This window comes from Megascapheus bottae, chromosome 3, assembly GCF_031878675.1.
Source record: "Megascapheus bottae isolate mThoBot1 chromosome 3, mThoBot2.hap1, whole genome shotgun sequence".
Taxonomy (NCBI): domain Eukaryota; kingdom Metazoa; phylum Chordata; class Mammalia; order Rodentia; family Geomyidae; genus Megascapheus; species Megascapheus bottae.
In genome coordinates, this window is record NC_143511.1 from 80992677 (window position 1) to 81012230 (window position 19554).

Here is a 19554-nt window from a genome sequence, read left to right on the forward strand (position 1 = left end):
AGGCATATAATGGAATATTTTTCTAAACAGTTCATGTGCCCAGAAATGGATATTATTCATTGCTATAAAAAGCCTGCGATCAGCCTCAGTTCTCTTACCAGTTCTCTCTTACTTCATGTGGAACAGGATAATGCACAAGGAGACATAGTAAAGACAAGAGGAGCCAAGGGAAGAGATACATGAAAACGAACATCTCATTCTCCTAAAACAATGCAGATGGTCTGAAAAACTGTTGGGTAACCTTAAGGCATCTGGCCTCTGAAGTGAAAATTGCTGAACCGAATGAACTCTAACATGACATTACCTTAGCTTTAGCCAGTACAGCCCTTGGCTCTGTAGTTCATCAACACATCTACCACTATATGTAAGAGGTTTTGGTTTAGTGAAAGGGTAGTGTTATAAAGTAATGAATAGCATAACTTTTAGAATCCTGATGAACATGACTTAAATTCAAATTTGAACTTTATCAGCTAAAACTTCCCAAGTTTCTACTTTGCAACAGGTACCAAAATAACAATTGCCTCTTGGGTTATAACATTAAGATTTACATATGATAATGTACCTAAGGTTCCTCATTCGAGGTAAATTAGCTTATGGTGACAATGAAAAAAAAATCTGCATCATGTGGGGGAAATTATGAAGCACTTTAATTATCAATACTACATGTAGTCTATAATAGAACATAACTATATTTCCAACTCTATGAAAATAATGCTCTTCGTTTCTGTGGTTAACAGATGGACAATATCAACTGGACAACTACTTCCCAGTTTGTTCTCTTGGGCATTTCTACCCACCCAGAAGAAAAAATCCCACTCTTTCTTCTCTTTCTATTCATGTATACGGTTAACATTTCTGGCAATTTTGCCATCATCATGCTAATTATTATTTCTCCTCGCCTTCACTCTCCCATGTACATCTTCCTTAGTAACTTGGCTCTGGCAGACATCTGCTTCACCTCTACCACAGTCCCCAAGATGTTACAGAATATTTTCTCCTCTACAAAGACCATTTCTTACATGGGCTGTCTAGCCCAGACTTATTTCTTCATTTGCTTTGCAGCCATGGAAAACTTCCTCTTGGCTGCGATGGCCTATGACAGGTATGTGGCTATATGCCGTCCTCTGCGCTACCCCACTATCCTGACGAAAGTGCTGTGTGCACAGATGGTGGTGGTGTGTCACGTCCTCTCTCATCTTCATTCGCTGCTGCACACCCTTCTCATGGGCCGGCTGACCTTCTGTGCAGACAACAGGATCCCTCACTTCTTCTGTGACCTCTATCCTCTGATGAAGATTTCCTGCACCAGAGCCCATCTCAACACCTTGCTGATTCATACAGAAGGTGTGATAGTCATCAATGGAGCTCTGGCCTTCATCATCGCCTCTTATGCCTGTATCATCGCAGCAGTCCTCTCCATCCACTCAGCCAAGGGCAAATGGAGAGTCTTTTCTACCTGTGGCTCCCATCTCACTGTGGTGGCCATATTCTACGGCACCCTCACCTGGGTCTACTTCCGACCCCTTTCCAGCTACTCAGTGGCCACAGGACGCATTGTAACAGTCATGTACACAGTGGTCACACCCATGCTGAATCCCTTCATCTACAGCCTAAGGAATGGTGATGTCCAGGGGGCCTTCAGAAAGTGGATCAGGAGAAAATAGCTTTCTTTGTTTGGATAACACCTCAAACACATGATTCTGGCTATTAACTTAGTCACTTAAAAATTTTCACAAACCTCCTTCAGAACATTCCACAAACACCCAAATTAAATAAGTCTCGTGGATTTATTCATCAGACCCTCTATTAAGATGCCTCTTAAACTAATGCTTGTAGAACAAAATAGGATCACCTACTTCGGGGGATGAAATGCCAGCATAGCTTTAACTGTAACCAAAAGCACCATGTTTGGTAGGCTTGCAATTCCACCACAGAGTTCTGGCTCACAGACTTTACAGAGCAGCAGCAGAAATCAAGCCTGGCTGATTCATAGAGAAAATGAGTTTTGCAAATGGCTATGGTGTGCTCATGAATTACAAAGATTGGAGACAAGATAGAAGGAGGAGGAGGATGAGACGGAAGAGGAAAGGGAGGAGCAGGAGGGGGAGGAAAAAGGGGAGGAGGACAAAGAAGTAGGAGCAGGAGGAAGAGGAGGAGGAGGAAGAGGACGAGGAACAGCAGGAGGATAGACAGAAAGATGACAAGAAAAGAAGTCAGTCAGAGCCATTATCAAAATAATACCCCAGACATGGATCGATGTTGACACTGGTATACTCTAAAATCTGTGCACTGCAAACTAAGCTCCCATCAAAAGTGCCAGAAATAGCTTGGATACATGAAACCTGGACATTACCACCTCCATAAATAACTGTCCACATACTCTTTATACCACTAGATTCACCGTGAGTGGTACATAGTCTCTCTGCCACAGAAACTAGAAGGGCAACATCAGTGCTTCTGTTTTCTGGGAGTTTCTGTAAAACAAGTGGTAACAGCCCAGTCCTCTCAATAGGGCCAGAAACGATAACTATGCCAAACAATGTACTATTTTAACTCTCAAGCTCATATGCTCTTAGATTACCCACTCAGGAGATACATTAAACTCTGTTGTTTCAGATTGCTATTGGTCTTTATTGGTCATAGATAATCGATTAAAATCAACTGTTTCCATTAAAATGTCCAGAAAATTTCTGAAATAAGAGCCCAGTATCAAAAGAAGAAAACAACAGGGTATCACCCATGACATGAGGGAAAAAGAAGTATGAGGATCTACCTGTGGCACAGAGGAATATCAGGCCAAGAGGTCAAGTGGCATTCTCTAAAATAATCTGCAGGACTATAAGAGAGAGTAGCGAAGCATTTGGATTAATGGCCCAGGTCTCTTAGCAAGTGTACCAAGCCAAGGCCAGGCCTCAGAGATGACATTCTCAGCCATCAATGGGACAGGGACTTAGAAGATTGAACCGACCCAACAGAAAGCAGGTCCCAAAGGGATCTGCAGAAAGGGGGCAAAATTGACCGGGAGAAAATAAGAGCAACAATCACATGTGGAGGGTCAAAACTGGATACATCAAGGCAATGGGAGTACGACTGTACCTAGCTAGATCTCCTTCACCTGGAGCCGCTGCAACTAGCTCTATGTGGGGCCAGGGGCCAGGGGTTTGGGGTCACAATGGCCAGTGGGAATCAGGAGCAAAACCAGAACGAGGCCTGAACAGGCCACCTTGGAAAGCTTGGGTCATAATCAAGGGGTCAAGGGAAGAGCTGGGCAGAGCTGACACCACAATGGCTCAGAGGACTCAGAACCCCAGCGTCCTGCCAGGACCTCACAGTCCACACAAGCCTCGGAGAGTGCACTTGTGTGGATCGTGTCTTGTGCGAAAATGTTTGTTTGTTGTTGGCAAAATGGTCGAGGCTCAGGCCTTTGTGATGGGCGGAGAGGGTTCCTGGGGCGCCTGTGTCCACGCTTTGAGCGCCCAGGCCTCCGCCAACGCCGCCTCTGGAGATTCTTCCGGAGTACTTCAAGGGTAACATGGGGCAGAGCAGGGCAGCACACGGGTTGGCCACCTTCCACCCTCACCTCCCTGTTCATCACCACTTTCCTTATTGACTTTCTCTCTCTCTCTCTCTCTCTCTCTCTCTCTCTCTCTCTCTCTCTCTCTCTCTCTCTCTCTCTCTCTCTCTCTCTTCTCTCTCTCTCTCTCTCTCTCTCTCTCTCTCTCTCTCTCTCTGTGTGTGTGTGTGTGTGTGTGTGTGTGTGAGTGTGTTTGTGTGTGTGCTCCTGATTGTGTCTGTGTGTGGGCAAATGTTTGCAGTTATTTCAGTCATGGGTGTGGCCATGAAAGTTCCTGCAGTGTTGCACATGGCACTTGAACTGTCCCCACGTGGTTCTCCTCCAGAATGAAGATGACTTGTCCCCAGGCATGCCCGATGCCTGCGGGTCAGAGTTCCTCACGGCAGGCAGCCTGCAGGAGCAGGTGGACCATCTGCTGCTTGCCCAGTTGAAGGGGAACTCCATCTTCATCCACACCTTCTTCAGCAGCTACAGAAGGTGTGCAGACACCCTTCAGGTCCTGGACCTGCTGTTCACAAGGTGAGTGCCAATGCCAATAGCGCAGGATTCCCCTGCTGCAGTGGGAGCCTTGGCAGTGGAGACTGGGACCATGGGCTGCTCACACGAACTTCCACGCTGCTACTTTCTAGTGCCTGGGGAACAAAGCATGGAAGTCCTCAACTACCCCGGCACAGGCACACATGCTGCACTGTCCTGTCCAGGCCTGCAGGCTCCCCATTCTCAGTATGGATCTCTGAGGCCTCCAACAAAGCACTGTCTCTCTATAACAAGAAGGCAACCCATTCTCTCCGGATGACCACTTCCACTAGAGATAGACAAAGCAGGGGTGGCTAGGGCAAGTGCAAAAGCCCCTGCCCTCCTCAGCTGATCAGCCCAGGGGCTGCTTGTCCTCATGCATGGCACCGATGGCAAGTAATGCTCATGGAAGGGCCACTATCCAGGCAATGTGCTTAGTGGTAGAAGAAGAGTAGACAAGGACTGGCTGTCCTAGGCTAGGCAGTGATGCTTCAAATCCTCGACAGGTTCAGGACTTTTGAAGCCCCCATGGGCTCCTCTGCACAGACTGACCTCCTCCTGTCTTCCAGTGTGGATGTCGTCTCTCGGGACGAGCTCAGCGAGTGAGTAGGCATGATCCCCACGGACAGCATGTGCTCCACATTGCTGAAAAATTAGTGTGTGTGTGTGTGTGTGTGTGTGTGTGTGTGTGTGTGTGTGTGTGCGCGCGGGCGCGCGCGTGTTGCTCCCATGTGTATCTTTCTTAGTGTCTGGAGGGTTTGTTCCAATTCAAGTGTGTGCATGTGGCCGTGGGGGGGGGTGTTTTGATATTGGGTTCCAAGTGAGACACGGCCAAATCAGGAGGTCTGAACACTTCTGCTTGTCTTGGGAATCCTGGGATCTGGGCATCCTCTGCCTCAGGAGGAAATCCCCAGACAAGGGGTTCTCACATGAGGATCACTAGAGGCTGGATCCAGGGCTGAGTCCCATGAGAAGGCATACTCACCTCATTCCTTCCCAGGCAGGCTTGCTCAGCTCACCATGAGCTCCAAAGAAAGCCAAGACACATCATTGCACGGCCAGTGGGCCTGACATGCTGCTAGGGGCATGAGGGAGAGCTCAGGGCCACACTGTGGCACTGACACAAGAGGACGTCTGTCCTGGAAGGCAGACAACCTTGGTGAGCATCCTGGGCAATGAAGCAGCAGAGATCCTGAGGATGTGTGCCACAACCTTCTACATATCAGGCCAGACAGCAAGGCAGCTTGGAATGTAGCATGTAGAGGCCCAGCGGGGAGAGGGAGAAGGCACTGGAAAGAGCACTAGGGGCCAGAACTGCTCCCAGCATTTGGTCTTGGATCTCTCCTTGGAGGTTCTCGGCAGACCTAGCTTAGGTTGGCTGGCCGCGGGTGGCAGCAAATATCACAGGGGTATGAGGATGACCGCGGGAGGGGCTGGCCTTCATTCACACTCTGCTTCCCACCCATCTGCCTCCAGTGCCATCTCCGGCCTCCTGAGCACCTGGCTGGACTACCACCCGGAGGACTTTTTGATACCATCGCAGCATTCCTGCCTGCAGCGCCTGCGTGCTCACCTGAGGCTCCATATGTGTGGCTCCGATCCGGAGCGCCACGTCTCCCACATCCTAGCACACTTGGGGATCCGGGAGCCCAGCCAGGACGAGGCTATTATGGGTGCGCAGCCTGGGACTGACACACAGCCTGGGAAGGGGTGGAGGTTGTAGGGCACCACTGGGTGGAGATCCTAGAAGTAGTCATGGCCCGGGGGCAAGACAAGCCTGAAGTCCAGCGTGGGTGCTGGCTGCTTGAGCAATAGGCTCTGTGGAAGGTGTCCTGCCAGCAAACCTCAGGGAGGACAGGGTGTGGTGTTTCACCAAGGTTCCAATCAAGCAGGCAAGGAGAAGCTCTTGTGTCATCCTGCAGCTCCAGCAGCAGCCCCATTGGCCGATGTCGCACCGTCTTGGCATCTGGATTCCCCTCCACCAGGGAATGCGGTCCCCAGCCCAGTGGGAGAAGCACCATCAAGAGACCAAGCAGAGGCCACTGCAGCCTGCAAGATGGCCTTCAGGCCTCTGGAAGCAAAAGCCTCCTCTCTGGAGGAAGAGCCATGTGCAGGACAAGCTCTGCTGCCCAGTCCCAAAAGGGCAAGAGCAGCCAGTGTGGAAGTGCCCTCAGCTCCCACGTTGGCTTTGGCACCCCTTGCCCAGGGAGCTGCGCTGGCCAGGGCTGAGCTGGAGCCCTCTTTGCCCTTGGCTCCAGAGCCAACTGGGGCAGAGGAGGCAGTGTGTAGTGAGCACATGGTGCCATGCTCCAGCTTTCCTTCTCCTGGGCTCAGAACCCAGCAAGAAGCAGAAGCCGTGGCTGAGGAAGGGCCAGTAGACCAGTTGGCTGTGCCGCTCCAACCTGGACAAGCAGCGCTCAGCGCTCAGCTGCAGCCATTTCTGGTCTTGGCCCTGTTGCTCCGTGTTGTGGGAGCCCCAGCTGGGCTGCTCACTCTGCTGGGAGTCCTGACTCTGCTGCTCTGTGCCACAAGAGCACTGGGCTCTTGCTTGCATCCGGAGCCACACTCCAGCAGAGCTTCAGTGGCTGGTGCTGTTGGAGCAGCTGCCGGGACCACTGAGCTCGAGCCAAGTGACAGCTGGGCTCCAGGTCTCAGCCCCAGAGGACCAGCCATCGGTGCGCAGCTGCTAGTGTGTCTCATGGCAACTCTGCTGCTGTTGCTCTTCGGAGGACCCACTTGCGTACTGATCCTTTTAAGAGAACTGACATGGGTGTTCTTTGTAGTGAGAAGGTTGGGCTCCTGTGCCACATCCGTCCCATCTGCCTCTGTGGCTGTGGAGCCCAGGGCTCAGGGAGCATCCGATTATGGCCCTGCCAAGAAGCTGGCTTCCAGCAGGGCTCCGCTACTCCACGCCCAAGGCCCAGTCACCAGAACACACGTGGAGGTCTTTGTCACCATCACTTACTACTTTTACCTGCTAGGAGCACCACCTGTCGTGCTCTTTATCCTTGGAGTACAGACGGTGGGGCTCTGTGTCCTGACACTTATGGCATCTGCTGAACAATCACAGGCCTCGGCCAGCTTGCAGCGGATGCCCAGTGCTGATGGGGCAGCCGCCTCCAGGGCCGCTACGGAGCCACCTGTCCCCTCCACTCCACCTCTCACTGCTGCAGAAACAGCCTCCAGTGCTGATTCAGAAGTCTCTCTTCCCTTGTCTGCGGTGCTGTCTCTGGTGCACACACCGGCTCTGGCCCTCTGTGTGGGAGGAGCACTAGTTTGGGTGCTCTCTCTCTGGGAAGCGCCAGCCTCCAAATGCTCATCATGGAGTGGCGACAAGGAGCCAGGCTCCGCCGGGGCTTTGGAGCTCAGGCCAGAGGACACAGCAGCCTCCAGGGAGGAGGGGAAGTCAAGTGGCAGCTTGACCCCGGTGGTGCTCCTTCTCCCGGACTCAGGGTCATGCCCTGGGGACATGAAGACGTGCCGCATCTCATCTGCGATGCTCCATGCTGAGGACGCATCAGTCTCCACGGCTGCCATGGAGACACCACACACCATGGCTCTGCCACTGAGTGCTCAGGGCCCACTGGCTTCTGGGTCTGAGCCAGAGCCTCCTGCCAGTGTGGTTCTGATGCCCAGGGCAGAGAGAGCATCTGCCAGCCTTCCTCACCTGCAGGCCTGTTCCACTCTGGCCGTGGTGATGGATCAGGCTCCCTGTGCCTCTGGGGAATCTGAGCTGAAGGGCACATCAGTTCCTGCCCAAGAAGCTTGCCCCCCTCCTTGTCCGACCACACAGATAGGACGCAGCCAAGAGTTACCTCCTGTCTTGGCTGCCCATCACAACCGCATCCCAACGCAGCTCAAAGGAATGGATGCGGTGAGCGTTTGGGCAGGGCTGGAAGTAGTGGAGGTGGCCATCCTGTCCCAAGTCCTGTCCTTTGTTTGGTTTTGGTTTTTTCCCATGGCACACATGCATTCTTACCCCCGCTTGAGCCCTACCGCATCTACGCATGCTTTCTCTAAGACCCATTCCTCAAGTATGACCTCAAAAGAGGTCATGACACCCACTGCACTCCAGGATATTTGCATGAGCAAGCTCAAGGGTAGACAGAGAGGGAGACAGGACAACCCCCCCCCCCCATTATGTGAGGAGCACAGAGCAGCCTCAGCACTTAGTGTGCAGACACCTGACATGAAGTACACCTGATGTGCTGCCAGGCTGCCTAAGGGGCTGGGAACAGTTTGGGGTGGGTCCTATGCCAGCATCCTAAACACAGATGGGTGGTACCTAGGACAGAGCCCAAGGAAGGTACTGCCTGGCCAAGCATGCTTCAGGAAGGACTGAGGATATTTGGCTGCACACAGCCCTCCCGTTCCCACCCTTGTGTTCTGGCAGTCCCTGCGGGCTGAGGTGTGCTGAGGGTAGGCACAGCACACCCGGGTACTGCTGCAGGATGGGGTCCTGCTCCGCATTCTGAGCTTGATCTTCTTGTGTGGGGGGCCACAGCCTGGAGCACCAACGTGCTTTGTGACAGAGCCTGCTGGCCCTGGCCCTCTTCCCCAGGTGCTGATCCACAAGGCAAAGACCAGCAACTGCAGGGCCTGCATCTGGTTCCAGAGGCACATGGCGGGCCAAGAGAACTTGGCCTTCACCATCCAGGCCGTTGTTACCCAATTTAACAACATGGCATCCTGCGTCATCACAACATGCCTGGGCTTCCAACGCATGGAGGCCCCAGACAGGGCTAGTCGAATGGAATTTTGGATTGACGTGGCCGTGGTATGCTATCCCATGTGCTTGCACTTGCCCTCCCTCTACTGTGCATCTGGGAATTCGCCTCAAAGCTCTCAGTGGAGCCCAGTCCCTCCCTCCCTAGCACACACTTCCAGGGCCAGCCACCCCCAGCTCACTCACTGCCTGCTCTTTACCCTGTCCTGGTCTCAGCTGTTCTGGAGCCCAAATCCTGACTTGGTTTTCCTAGGGCCCTGTCCTAGCCCCACCATTCCCAGCAAGCCTCTCCTGTCTAGGACAAGAGGTGACAGCAGTGCCAAAAATCACTCACGCTATCTTCATCTCCAGGGTTGCCGAGCCCAGAGGAACTTCTCCTCACTAAACGCCATCATCTCTGCACTGCAGAGTGCAGCCATTCTCCGATTCCACAGCACAAGGAGGCTAGTCTCCAGGTGAGCCCTCAACACAGGAGAACCAGGCAGCAAACTCCATTCCCAAACTGCCAGGATATGCACTTTGCATGGGGCATTCCTGCCCTAACCCCAGCTTAGGCAATCAATCTCAGGACTTTGCAATATCCTGTGCCTTCCTCTTCACAAACTAACAGACACACACACACTCACACACACACACACACACACACACACACACACACAGAGTTTTATCAGATTTTCTGTGGTAGGCACACAGAACTGTGTCCAGGAAAACTGAAAGCAGAGCTGTCTAGTGGATCTCACAGCATTCTGCCAGCAAGAAGAAACTCCTGTTGCACCATGGCTCACTGGGGTTCATCACAATTATTTGCAATCCTCCTGTGCAGACACTGGGGAGGCTTGATCCTCCACACAATGCAGTGTCCACACTCTCACCTGCCCCCATTTCCCAACTGACACCTTCTCTCTGGCCTTCTGGCAGAGACTCCTTGTGGAAATTCAAGAAACTGGAAACCATCACTTCTCAGGAAAACAACTACAGCAAGAGCAGAGCGCTGCTGCTAAATGTAAGCTACTAAGAGGAAAAGCCAGTGGGCAGATTGGAGGGGTACATACCAAAATCACCACAGCCCTGAAAGACTTTATTCTTCCACCTCGCTTGGGCTTCTCTTTGGGAAGAAAGGCCAAAGAGGAATGTGTGAGGTATTCATGCAGGGCAGGCCATGCGGCGTGCTAAGAGGACTCTGGGGATGGGAAGTTGCTAGGAACCCAAGGTGATCCAGGCAGGCACACGATAGACTGTTTGGGGAATTCCCACTTTCCCAGGGCTCTAGCATCAGTCTTGTGACCACATGTGCTAGAAGCCCAAGGGAAAATGGCTGCCTCTCCCCCAAGCATGAACCCAACTCTCCAGATGCCTCTCAGTGTTTCCAGCCCAATGGTTTAGAGGCACTGTCCACAAGACGACTGTTCTACCAGGCTTCCTTTGGGGCTCTGAGGGACTCAAGGGAATGGAGGACTCACTGGGCTTTGTTTCAGACATAAAAACACACCATGTCCATCTGGAGCCACTGTGAGGCTCTGAGCCCATCCACAGAGCACATGCTTCTCAGGCTCACATCACAGCTGAGAGGTACCTAGCACACAGCTTCAGCTGTGGACACCCTGAGAAATACTCCTGGACAACCTCCATTAACTCCCTAGGTGAAGAGCACAAGTGACGATGGCTGGTCACAACTAGCCTGGCAGGCAATTCTGTCAGATGAGCCCTCCAAAATGGGAAATGGAGTTGTGGCTCAACTGGCAAAACAGTACCTTTGAGGTTCAAATTACAAGGCCCACATGCAGTCCCTGAGTTCTTTAAATAGGAATGACTTAAGGAAACAGAGCCACCACCACCCCCAAAACTGTGAGGGAATCCCAAACTCCCGACATGGCTCTTAACAGTCTTGCCATTTCCTCCAAGAGAGCGGCCCCTTCCGTACAACACTCTTTGAGAAAATGACCTGGGCCCAGGGAATCTGCTCTCCAGCTACACATACGCACACGTTCCCACCTTCCCCTTGAGGATGGGTTCAGGAGACACAGGAAATTTCCCCAGTACATTGGAAACCTAACCTATTCAGCTGAGGAAAGCCAAGCCTTTGAGGTCAGCAGAAAGAGTCTGATATTGAATATTCCTACCTCCTCTAAGGACCCTAAGACACAGAGGAAAGCTTCCTGCGTGCACTCTGCTCAGAGCCTCCTGCTTCCCTGCCTTGGTTGAACTTTAGGGCACTACACTGGCATTGCCTCCTCCCGCCCTGGACTTCAGTTTTCTCCTCCTACTTAGAGAGACATAGCCCACAAACCACATCATCACGGCTGGGTTTGGACTTGCCCAGAGTGGACAAGAAATGAACAGGCCAGAGTTCTGAGAAGGCCCTGGCTCTTCAGGCCATTCGGCACATGTTTGCTGGCAGCCAACAGGCAGCAGAAGCAGAGTCTTCCCCACAGACATAAGGGACATTTTCTAGATTCAGAAGCAGACACAGAAAGCCAGGACCACAAGAGAAAACCACAGCACCAGGGCTAGAAAAGAGCCTAAGCTAGATTCGACCTGCCAGTTGGTAGCAGCTGTGGTATCGCCCACAAACCAGGACAGTGCCAAGAGAAAGACAATGGCACCACAGAGCTAGAAAGGGAAAATCTCTCACACACAACATGCTCTATTCTGGCAGGAGACCGCCAAGTTTACCACAAAGGAGAAGCGTCTCAAAGGAAGTCCCAGATGGTTGCAAAAGATGGTGAGTGACTGGGATCTGGGCCACCTTGCCTGAGAGAGAAGACATATACAGCCTTACCTTCCACTGTGCCTCTTTGACCTCAGGCCAGAGGGTACACAAGTAGAGGGGTGATTTGGAGTCTTGCACGTGCCCGCACCGGTGCCGGTGAGCTAGCTGGCAGGCTGGAAGGAGGAAGTGGACCCAGCTGAAGCAGAGCTTTGCAGAACCTGCAGGCTGGGTTTGTAGGCAGGGATGGGCCTGTCACATGGCAGGGGAGATTTAGTCAGAAGAGGGGGCTGGGCGATTTGGAATGGCAGGAATGAGGAAGGTGCTCTGCAACGACCATGTCACTGGAACCCCAGGACCCTATCCTCTGGGAGACCCTGTGGCCCTGGGGGCTGGCTGAGAAGCCCTCTGGGCTTGGTAAGGTCTGGGCCGTGGACCTTGACCATCAAACCCCCAATACCACAGGTGCTGACCAAAGGAACTGTACCCTACCTGGGGATGTTCCTAACGGACCTTCTGATGACCAACAACGCATATCAGGACTTTAACGAAGTGAGTGCCCAGGGCTCCGCTGGGGTCCTTGAGCTGCAACACTCAGTTCTCCCGCACTCTGTGCTCTTCCATTCCTGGCAATGCCAAGTCCATGCTCTGATTCAGTCCTATCTTGCTCTGACCAGGGGCTGCCTGGAGTTGCCTAACCACTGAGCTGTGGGCACATAGCCCAGCAGGGCCTCCAAGCCCCTCCAAAGGGGCCCTGGGGTACAAGGAAACCCAGGCTTTCCTGAAACAAGCAAGCCCTGTTCTAGGAAAGGCCTTGTCATCTGAAGATGACAAAGTCCTGTCCTCACACAAAAGTGTCAGATAGCACAGCCCTGAACCAGCCCTCACATTCTTCCCCACCCTCCTCCAAAGATGACAGTTCTACTCCTGTGTGTGCACATGGGATCCCCAGACTACAGAAGGTCCAGAGCCCAGGTCCTAAATAAACAGGGGCCCCATTCTAACTGCATTCCCTTCTGCCTTCTAGGAAAGAACAATGATGAGAAAACTGCATAAGGTGAGCTAGCGGTAGCTGAGCAGACAAGATAAGGAGGGTGGAGAGCAGAGAGGGCAGGTCCCAATCCACAGTGACCAGCCCAAACCCACCAGCCCTAGCCCTGCCCTTGTGCTCTCCCTCACCAGGAGAATGCAATCCTCCAGCAGTTGAAGATGCTGCCACACAGTTGCAGCTACTATAAGATCCAAGTGGAGGCCACTTTCCTGGACTGGTTCAGGGGCCTGGAGAGGCTCAGCGAAGAGACCAGGTGGGCTGGCAGACACTGCTGAAGGAGTGGGCCTGTCCCTGGAGTGGGGGCTAGAGAGGCTGAGGTGTGCACCTGGGTGCAGGGGAGCCGACACACTCCGTGAGGGACTCATGAGGGGGGTGGCCAGCAGGCTCTGAAGTCCAGGCTGACTCTGGCAGTGGCCTGAACATGGCACTTGCTGACCTCAGCACCATGCCTTGTCTTAGCTATGAGCTCTCCTGGGAGCTAGATCCCCATAAGCAGAGTGCCAACCCCAGCTTACCTACACACAAGATCTCAGGCAAAAGGAAGGCCAGCAAGAAGTCAGTGCATGGGTTCCGGGGACTGGAGCCCACAAGATGCTGGGCAAGGAATGGGGAGACCCAGAGGCTGACGCTGACTTCTCCTTGTTGGGCCCAGAGGCATCAGCTCTCTGGGACTCACCGTGCTCCCTTGCTTGTCTCTGCATCCATTCCTCCAACGGGGGTGGGGGTGACTTTGGGAAATGGGGATTGGAAAGATCCTCCAAGGGAGCAGCAGGCAAGCAGAGTAGTGGGGAGCACAGTCTGGGGTGGCGTCGGGGAAATCCCTCCAGCAAGCCCTTCTTATTCTGAAGCCCCAGGCCCACAACACTCACTTCCGTTTCAGTGGCAGCTCTCACTGCGCATCCCGGGGGCAGGTCCAGCCTGTCCCTGACCCAGGAAGCAGCAACCTGGACACAGCTGAAGAACCCTCCCACACCAGTGCACACTGCCCTGGGGGGTCCCGCAACCAATCACGCAGCAGCCTCCAGGGAGAATCCTGCTGTCACCACGAACCGGTGACACCCCACCCCTCCACTCCAGTCCTACTACCTGGACAACTAGAGGTACATGCAAGGGGACCTGACAGTGCAGTCCGCACACCTAAGCAAATACGTGTGGGCACATTCACCCCCACAAACAGACTCTCATGCACACAGTGTTTGGAAAAGTTCCAGGTATCCTTCCAGGCTCGGGCAACCATGTATTTCAACCCCTGTCCTGATGTGGTTGTTTCTGCAGATGGGGGCCTGTGCCTCCCTGTCATCTTCAGGGACTGCACAGAGACACGGGGCATGCAGCAGCCCAGCCTTCCCTTCAGCCTCCAGCACACCTGAGGCCACCACAGGCAGCAGCCAGAGCTGGGCCTCAGGAGTGGGCAGCTGCGGCTCCCCCATGCCTCTGGGTAACAAGCAGGGGGAAGACTCCTGCGTCATCATGGGGAGCTTGCCTGCCACACAGGGAATGTGCCAGGAGGGAGGCATCCTGCTGAGTGGGGCACAATGGCATGCCACTCAAGTCTTCTACAAGCCAGTGCACAGCCCTGTGCACTTCTCCGTGTCCAATCCCTTCCCTCCACAACATGACCTGGAGTGCACAGTAAGAAACCCAGCATGCTGGAGGCACAGGACAGCGCCTAGGGCCTCCGCTGACAGGGAGGAGGGAGGAATGGTGGCCCTTCCACCAGGCAAGAATAAGAGCACACTGGGCACCATGAGGAGTCCTGAGGGAAGAAAAAGGGAGAAAGCAAGGAAGTCCTTATCTGCCTTAGGAAGAGTCTACCCCTGACCTTCTTCACTTTCCTGAGAGGAGGAATGAGCTACAGCTTGGAGTTGGGAGCAGGGCCCTCCCAGGGAATCTAGTCCATTTCCATGCCACAATCTGCTCTCTCAGACACTGCTAGTAGGCTGCACAAGGAAATTGTGCTTGGCCAGCCCAGCCACAATCCACCTGGGGGCCTCACAACTAGTCAGCAGGGCAGGGCTCTTGCTGCTGAGCACCTGCATACAGCACAATTTGTTTCCAAGTGGACTGGCCCAGCTGAGGAGAAGCCGCTTGCCTTTTCCAAGAGCTGAGCAGAGCAGGAGTCCTGGGTGAACTCTGCTGCCTCATGCTTCCTCATCAAGAGTCCAGAACACTCCACCCTGCCAGTCCTCTCAAAACTACAATTATACTAGCCATTACACCAGGAGTTGGGAAGCTTTCTCTTCCTTTCTGTCCAGCTCAGTGCCTCAGGAGACAGAGACAAGGATCCAGGTGGTGTCCTCTACCACCTACAGACCAGAGCAGGCAGGGTGGCAGGAGGAACTGGGGCCCTGGATCTGGGTCTCCTCCCTCTCTTTGGTTTCCACGAGTGGCTCTGATGAGTCCACTAGAAAGGCACACTTGATTTCCTTGCCCAGAGTCAAAAGAAATAAAGGGGTTCAGGCTGGGAGGTGCTTAGGGGGGCACACTGCTGAGGACAGTGGGCAAGGCCCATCCTTGCCTCATGGAGACCATGTTCAAATAGGAAGACCAGAAACCCCCACAAGCCCCCTCATGGAGGATTCCTCTGCTGTGCATTGCATGGTGTCCAGAGGATCCTTGGACACTGACTTAAGTGAAGACACACATTCTGGACACTACACCTGATGAATTCTCTCCTATTTGGATGCAGGTCAACAAGCAGGAGGAGCCAAGGGACGTCATCCCAAAGGCCCCAGAGGAACACTGGCTGCACCGGCAAAAACCCAAAGGCTTGCACCTGGTACAGTTTGCTTCTGAGGATCTGAGTAAGTGCCATGCAGACATCCAGGAAAATGACAGGAGGGGATGCAGATGGGGACCTGGCTCAGCCGCAGGGCTAGGGGCAGAGCCACAAGGGTGGCCACTGGGCACACTCGGCCTCCAGTGGGTACTGCATGGCCAGCGCTTCATCATTTCCCCTCTTCTGCTGCATATGTCAGCCCTTGCACAGCCCTGCCCTGCCCTAACGTCCCTGCTTGGAGAGGGAGACGCACCACAGACACACATCAATTTGGAGGCAGTGCTTATAGCTGCCAGCAGACAAGCCCTCACTACAACACACTTTTCTACTTCTTGATCACATGGGAAACAGGCCTTCAGAAAAAATCTCACACTGCAAAACCACTTGCCTAGCGCCCTCAAAACCCTTGATGTCTCTCCCTTGAGCTGGAAAGAAGATGCCCCTTCACAGCTCCAACATCTAAACCGACTCCACCAAACATCAGAGCCACAATCCATCAAGTGGCAGCCAACAGAAATACACTTGCACAACAACATTTAGAGTTGTGGACAGAGAATTTGGAACAGAATCAAGTCCAGGTGCAGACCCAGAATGAACTAGAGAGATCTCAGAGATCTCTGGAAAAGTGCAAACCATATCTGTCACTAGGATTCACAGCCAAGTGCAGAGTACAAAATGGCATAGGAGGCTGACAGACACATAGCCACACACACACACACACATACACACAAACGCACACACAGAGGCACAGGCACACACACAAATACAGAAAAGCAGTTTAGAGACATAGGAAAAGGGATAGTGAGGGAGACAATCAGATGGGCAGCAAGACAGCAAAAGAGACCGAGACAGGCATTGAAACACATCATGTGTTTGAGGAGTACAAGAGAAATGTGCATGTGCTCATTGTTCAGTTGTCTTTTCACTGGCCTCAAGACCCAAGCAGGTGCTTGGATTTCAGTGATGAGCATTGATTGTCCCTGGTGTGTCATGAACCCTTTGTTAACTTCCTGAACCTTTCCGCTGTCTGTTGGCAATGTGTTCTCTTCTTCTCAGAAATCAACTCAGATCCCTGGCAAAGCTCATGAATGTGAAAGGGACTCCACAAGGCAGGCAGGAGCCGAGTACACTCTAGACTTACTTGATAGGACAGTCATGGACACAGGTCACGGTGGAGCAGGAGAGTCATGGCTTGTTGAGGGTTTAGGGCTCCTTGCATGGAAGGTCTCACAATGCATAGGGTTCTGGGGGCCGAGTCTAGTCCTGCTTTGTGGTGGTGCTAGCAGCCATCCTTGTTGGCAGGAGAACAGGGCTCCAGGGAGGTGCTGTGCATTCTGCAAAGCTGGCTGTGCCTGGAGAGCCTGAACCACACAGCATTGAGGGCAGAAGGGAATCCCGTGTGCTCTCACAGCCAGAACTGGCATGACCCAGGGGTCCCAGGTCATGAGGACTCCTGGCACTGGACTGAGGGTCTGGCGACATGCTGGCTCATTCCTGCTCTGCAGGAGCTTCTCACACATTTGGTGTGTGGCAGTCCCCAAAAGGACTGCTGACCATCTCTCTGTCCTTTCTCCAGCAGATCTGGGGATTCCTGAAACCTTCCATGTGACAGACCCAAGCAAGTCCTTGGACCAATGTGATTTAATCCTTCAAGAGTGGACCTCCCCACAGAGAACCAAGAACAAGCGTCGAGTCACCTTTATCCTTCCTCCCTCCAAGAGAAGAAGGGTCAGACACTGAACAAGTCCTGCCTTGGACTACACTGGCCCAGGCCACACCCTACCCACCCCTTGCCTTGCATCCTCAAAACTCCATCTTTTCTCCACAATCCACGCCACAGTGGCTCTGTGGTCCAGGAGCCACCTTCCTGGAATTCTAAATCCAAGACCCCATCAGCTCCTTCCTAGCAGATCCCCACTGAGCTACACAAGCTTCTGGCAAAATATCCAGGCACATGTTACTTCGCTTGCCCTTCCATCCAGGAAAACCTCACCATCCTTCCTAGAAAACCCTCCCCAGATGACACAGACCAACTCTGGGATCCAAATAAGTACCTTTCATCCCCAAAGTCCTCCTTCCACCAGAATGAGAGCTGATACTAGAGAGACTGGCCTGCCCTCCAGAGACTCCCTCTCAGTGCTTCAAGTGTCCTCTGCACTTGACTAGAGAAGCAGAGGGCTTTTGGTTGGAGCAATGTGTGTGCCGTCCTGCCTCTACCCTCCTCTCTATTGGCATTCATCAGGGCATTCATCATTTCTGACCAGATTCATGTCCAACAGCCCCTCCTGTGAGCCCCAAAATGCATGCCTTCACCAAGCCACTCTACCCTCTCTAGGTTGACTTTCTGTTGAAAGTCTTTCAGCTCTTCCCTTCCCTACATTTCTGCTATTCCCAACTTTGACAAGGTGCACTAGAGATTGCCAGGAGGGTTGACGGAGAAGAAGTGAATGTGGAGCTCTCCAAGTCCCAGCCCTCCAAACCTCCTAGAGGAAAGGCCTCTGGTAGACCTTGCCCTCGCTCTCCATTCACGGAACACAGTGCTTCCAGCACGATGCCTTTGTACAGGACTTTTTCCACTCAACTCACAGATAGCATACCTGCCCCAGGAGACCAAAAGAGATCTTCACTATTTCAGGTCTGGATGGCTTCATAGGATTGGACACAAATTGTACACAGACTAGTTTTGAGTAATGATAGGACAATGTAAAAAAAAAAAACTTTTTCTACTAGATTCTGCTCATGGTAGTGTTCTTCCTGGATCCTGAGTGTGAATGAGAAGCATGCGCATGTGCTGTGAAAAAAGAACTGGACGGGATGACAGTGGACTTTAGGCAGATGTAGGGAACGCAATATACCATGCTTGTCCACCACTGAAGGGCGAGCATGCCCACACTACTCTGAGCAGCTGGGGTTTGCTTCACTTTCACTGCACTGCATGTCTCAAGAAATCACAATTTCACACCTATCAGCATAGGAGGAATGATGAAATCGCAGTTGATTCAGGGAATCAGCCAGCATCCTGAGGGCAGGCCAGGGAGGCAGGTGGATGTGACAGTCCACAGTTGGAGGACTCGTCAAGATGAGGCTTCCTCACCACATGAGTGCTTCTTGCTGGTTATGCTGCTACGACTGCCTCTACTGCAGATACCGGACAGAGTTGAGGTTTGCTTCTGGCTCCATGCTGGTATTGGAAAAGGGCTAGGCGTGGAGGCTCAGGTCTGAAATTCTAGCTATTCGGGAGGGTAAGATCTGAAAATCAGGGTTCCAAGCCACGACAGATTCCTAAAGGTCATCTCAAGCTGCATGATACCAGAAGTATCTCTGGAGCTCACAGCAACAAAGGCTAGCCTTGAGCATTAGAGCTCAGGGTGGGCATATCAGGCCCCAAGTCATGCCAAATGACAGGAGAAGTTGTGTGTGTGTGTGTGTGTGTGTGTGTGTGTGTGTGTGTGTGTGTGTGTGTGTGTGAAAATCTGAGAAAGACACACAAACCTAGAAAGGGAGAGATGGGGAAACACGGAATTTTGTGCCTGGGTCTTTGGGCCACACCGTCACAAAGTGTTCTTGGTCAGGGAAGGATCGCCAAACTTCAGTGACTTGTCAGTGGCAAGTTCTGGATTTCAAGAAAGATGGGACGTACATGCATGATGATCTTTTCTTAGTCCTCACATAGAACATGGCAGGTTTTCTCACCTCCTAGTGCACAAGGAAACACTAGGCACACAGTTGATAGTGCAGGAGGAAAGTCAATGAGAAATCTCAATGCCCTGGAGCACATCACATGCTCTCTGTCATAAGAAGACAAGATGGCAACAGGCAATCATTTGGACAGACAAGGATCCTGTCATTGAGGACAGTCTCTCTAGCAAGGTTACCTGTGAAGCATTGCATCCCCATCCCTCCTCTGACATACACAGCTGCTTTACTAGATAGGACGCTGGTGTGTGCTTTCAACAAGGGATACACACCCACACTGGACCCTGGGACACAGCCTTGCTCAGAAGCTTCCTCTACAAAAACAGAAGAGCTCACTCAGCAGGGGTCTGGTTCAACCAGGGGGAATCATCCCCACTGAGAATATCCAGCCATAGGGAAGAGGATATCAATGTGAAAGAAGATAGCATTTCTGCACTAACCTGCAAAGAAGGATGACTGGCTGGATGTGAGAGCTGCCCTCCCAGCTCTCCTTCCCATGTACAGT

At 52.6% G+C, this 19554-nt stretch overlaps 1 protein-coding gene and 1 long non-coding RNA gene across 2 annotated transcripts; both read left to right on the forward strand.

The window, feature by feature from the left end:
* Positions 1–737: 737 nt before the first annotated feature.
* Positions 738–1664, forward strand: LOC150065912 (olfactory receptor 1Q1-like). The gene has a single exon (XM_090329388.1). It carries the CDS (start codon positions 738–740, stop codon positions 1662–1664), a length of 927 nt encoding a protein of 308 aa, XP_090185514.1.
* A 9671-nt stretch (positions 1665–11335) lies between these two features.
* LOC150065913 (uncharacterized) lies at positions 11336–12584 on the forward strand. The gene is made up of 3 exons (XR_016534807.1): positions 11336–11538; positions 11989–12075; positions 12551–12584. It is a non-coding gene; the product is annotated as an uncharacterized LOC150065913 (long non-coding RNA).
* Positions 12585–19554: the final 6970 nt, after the last annotated feature.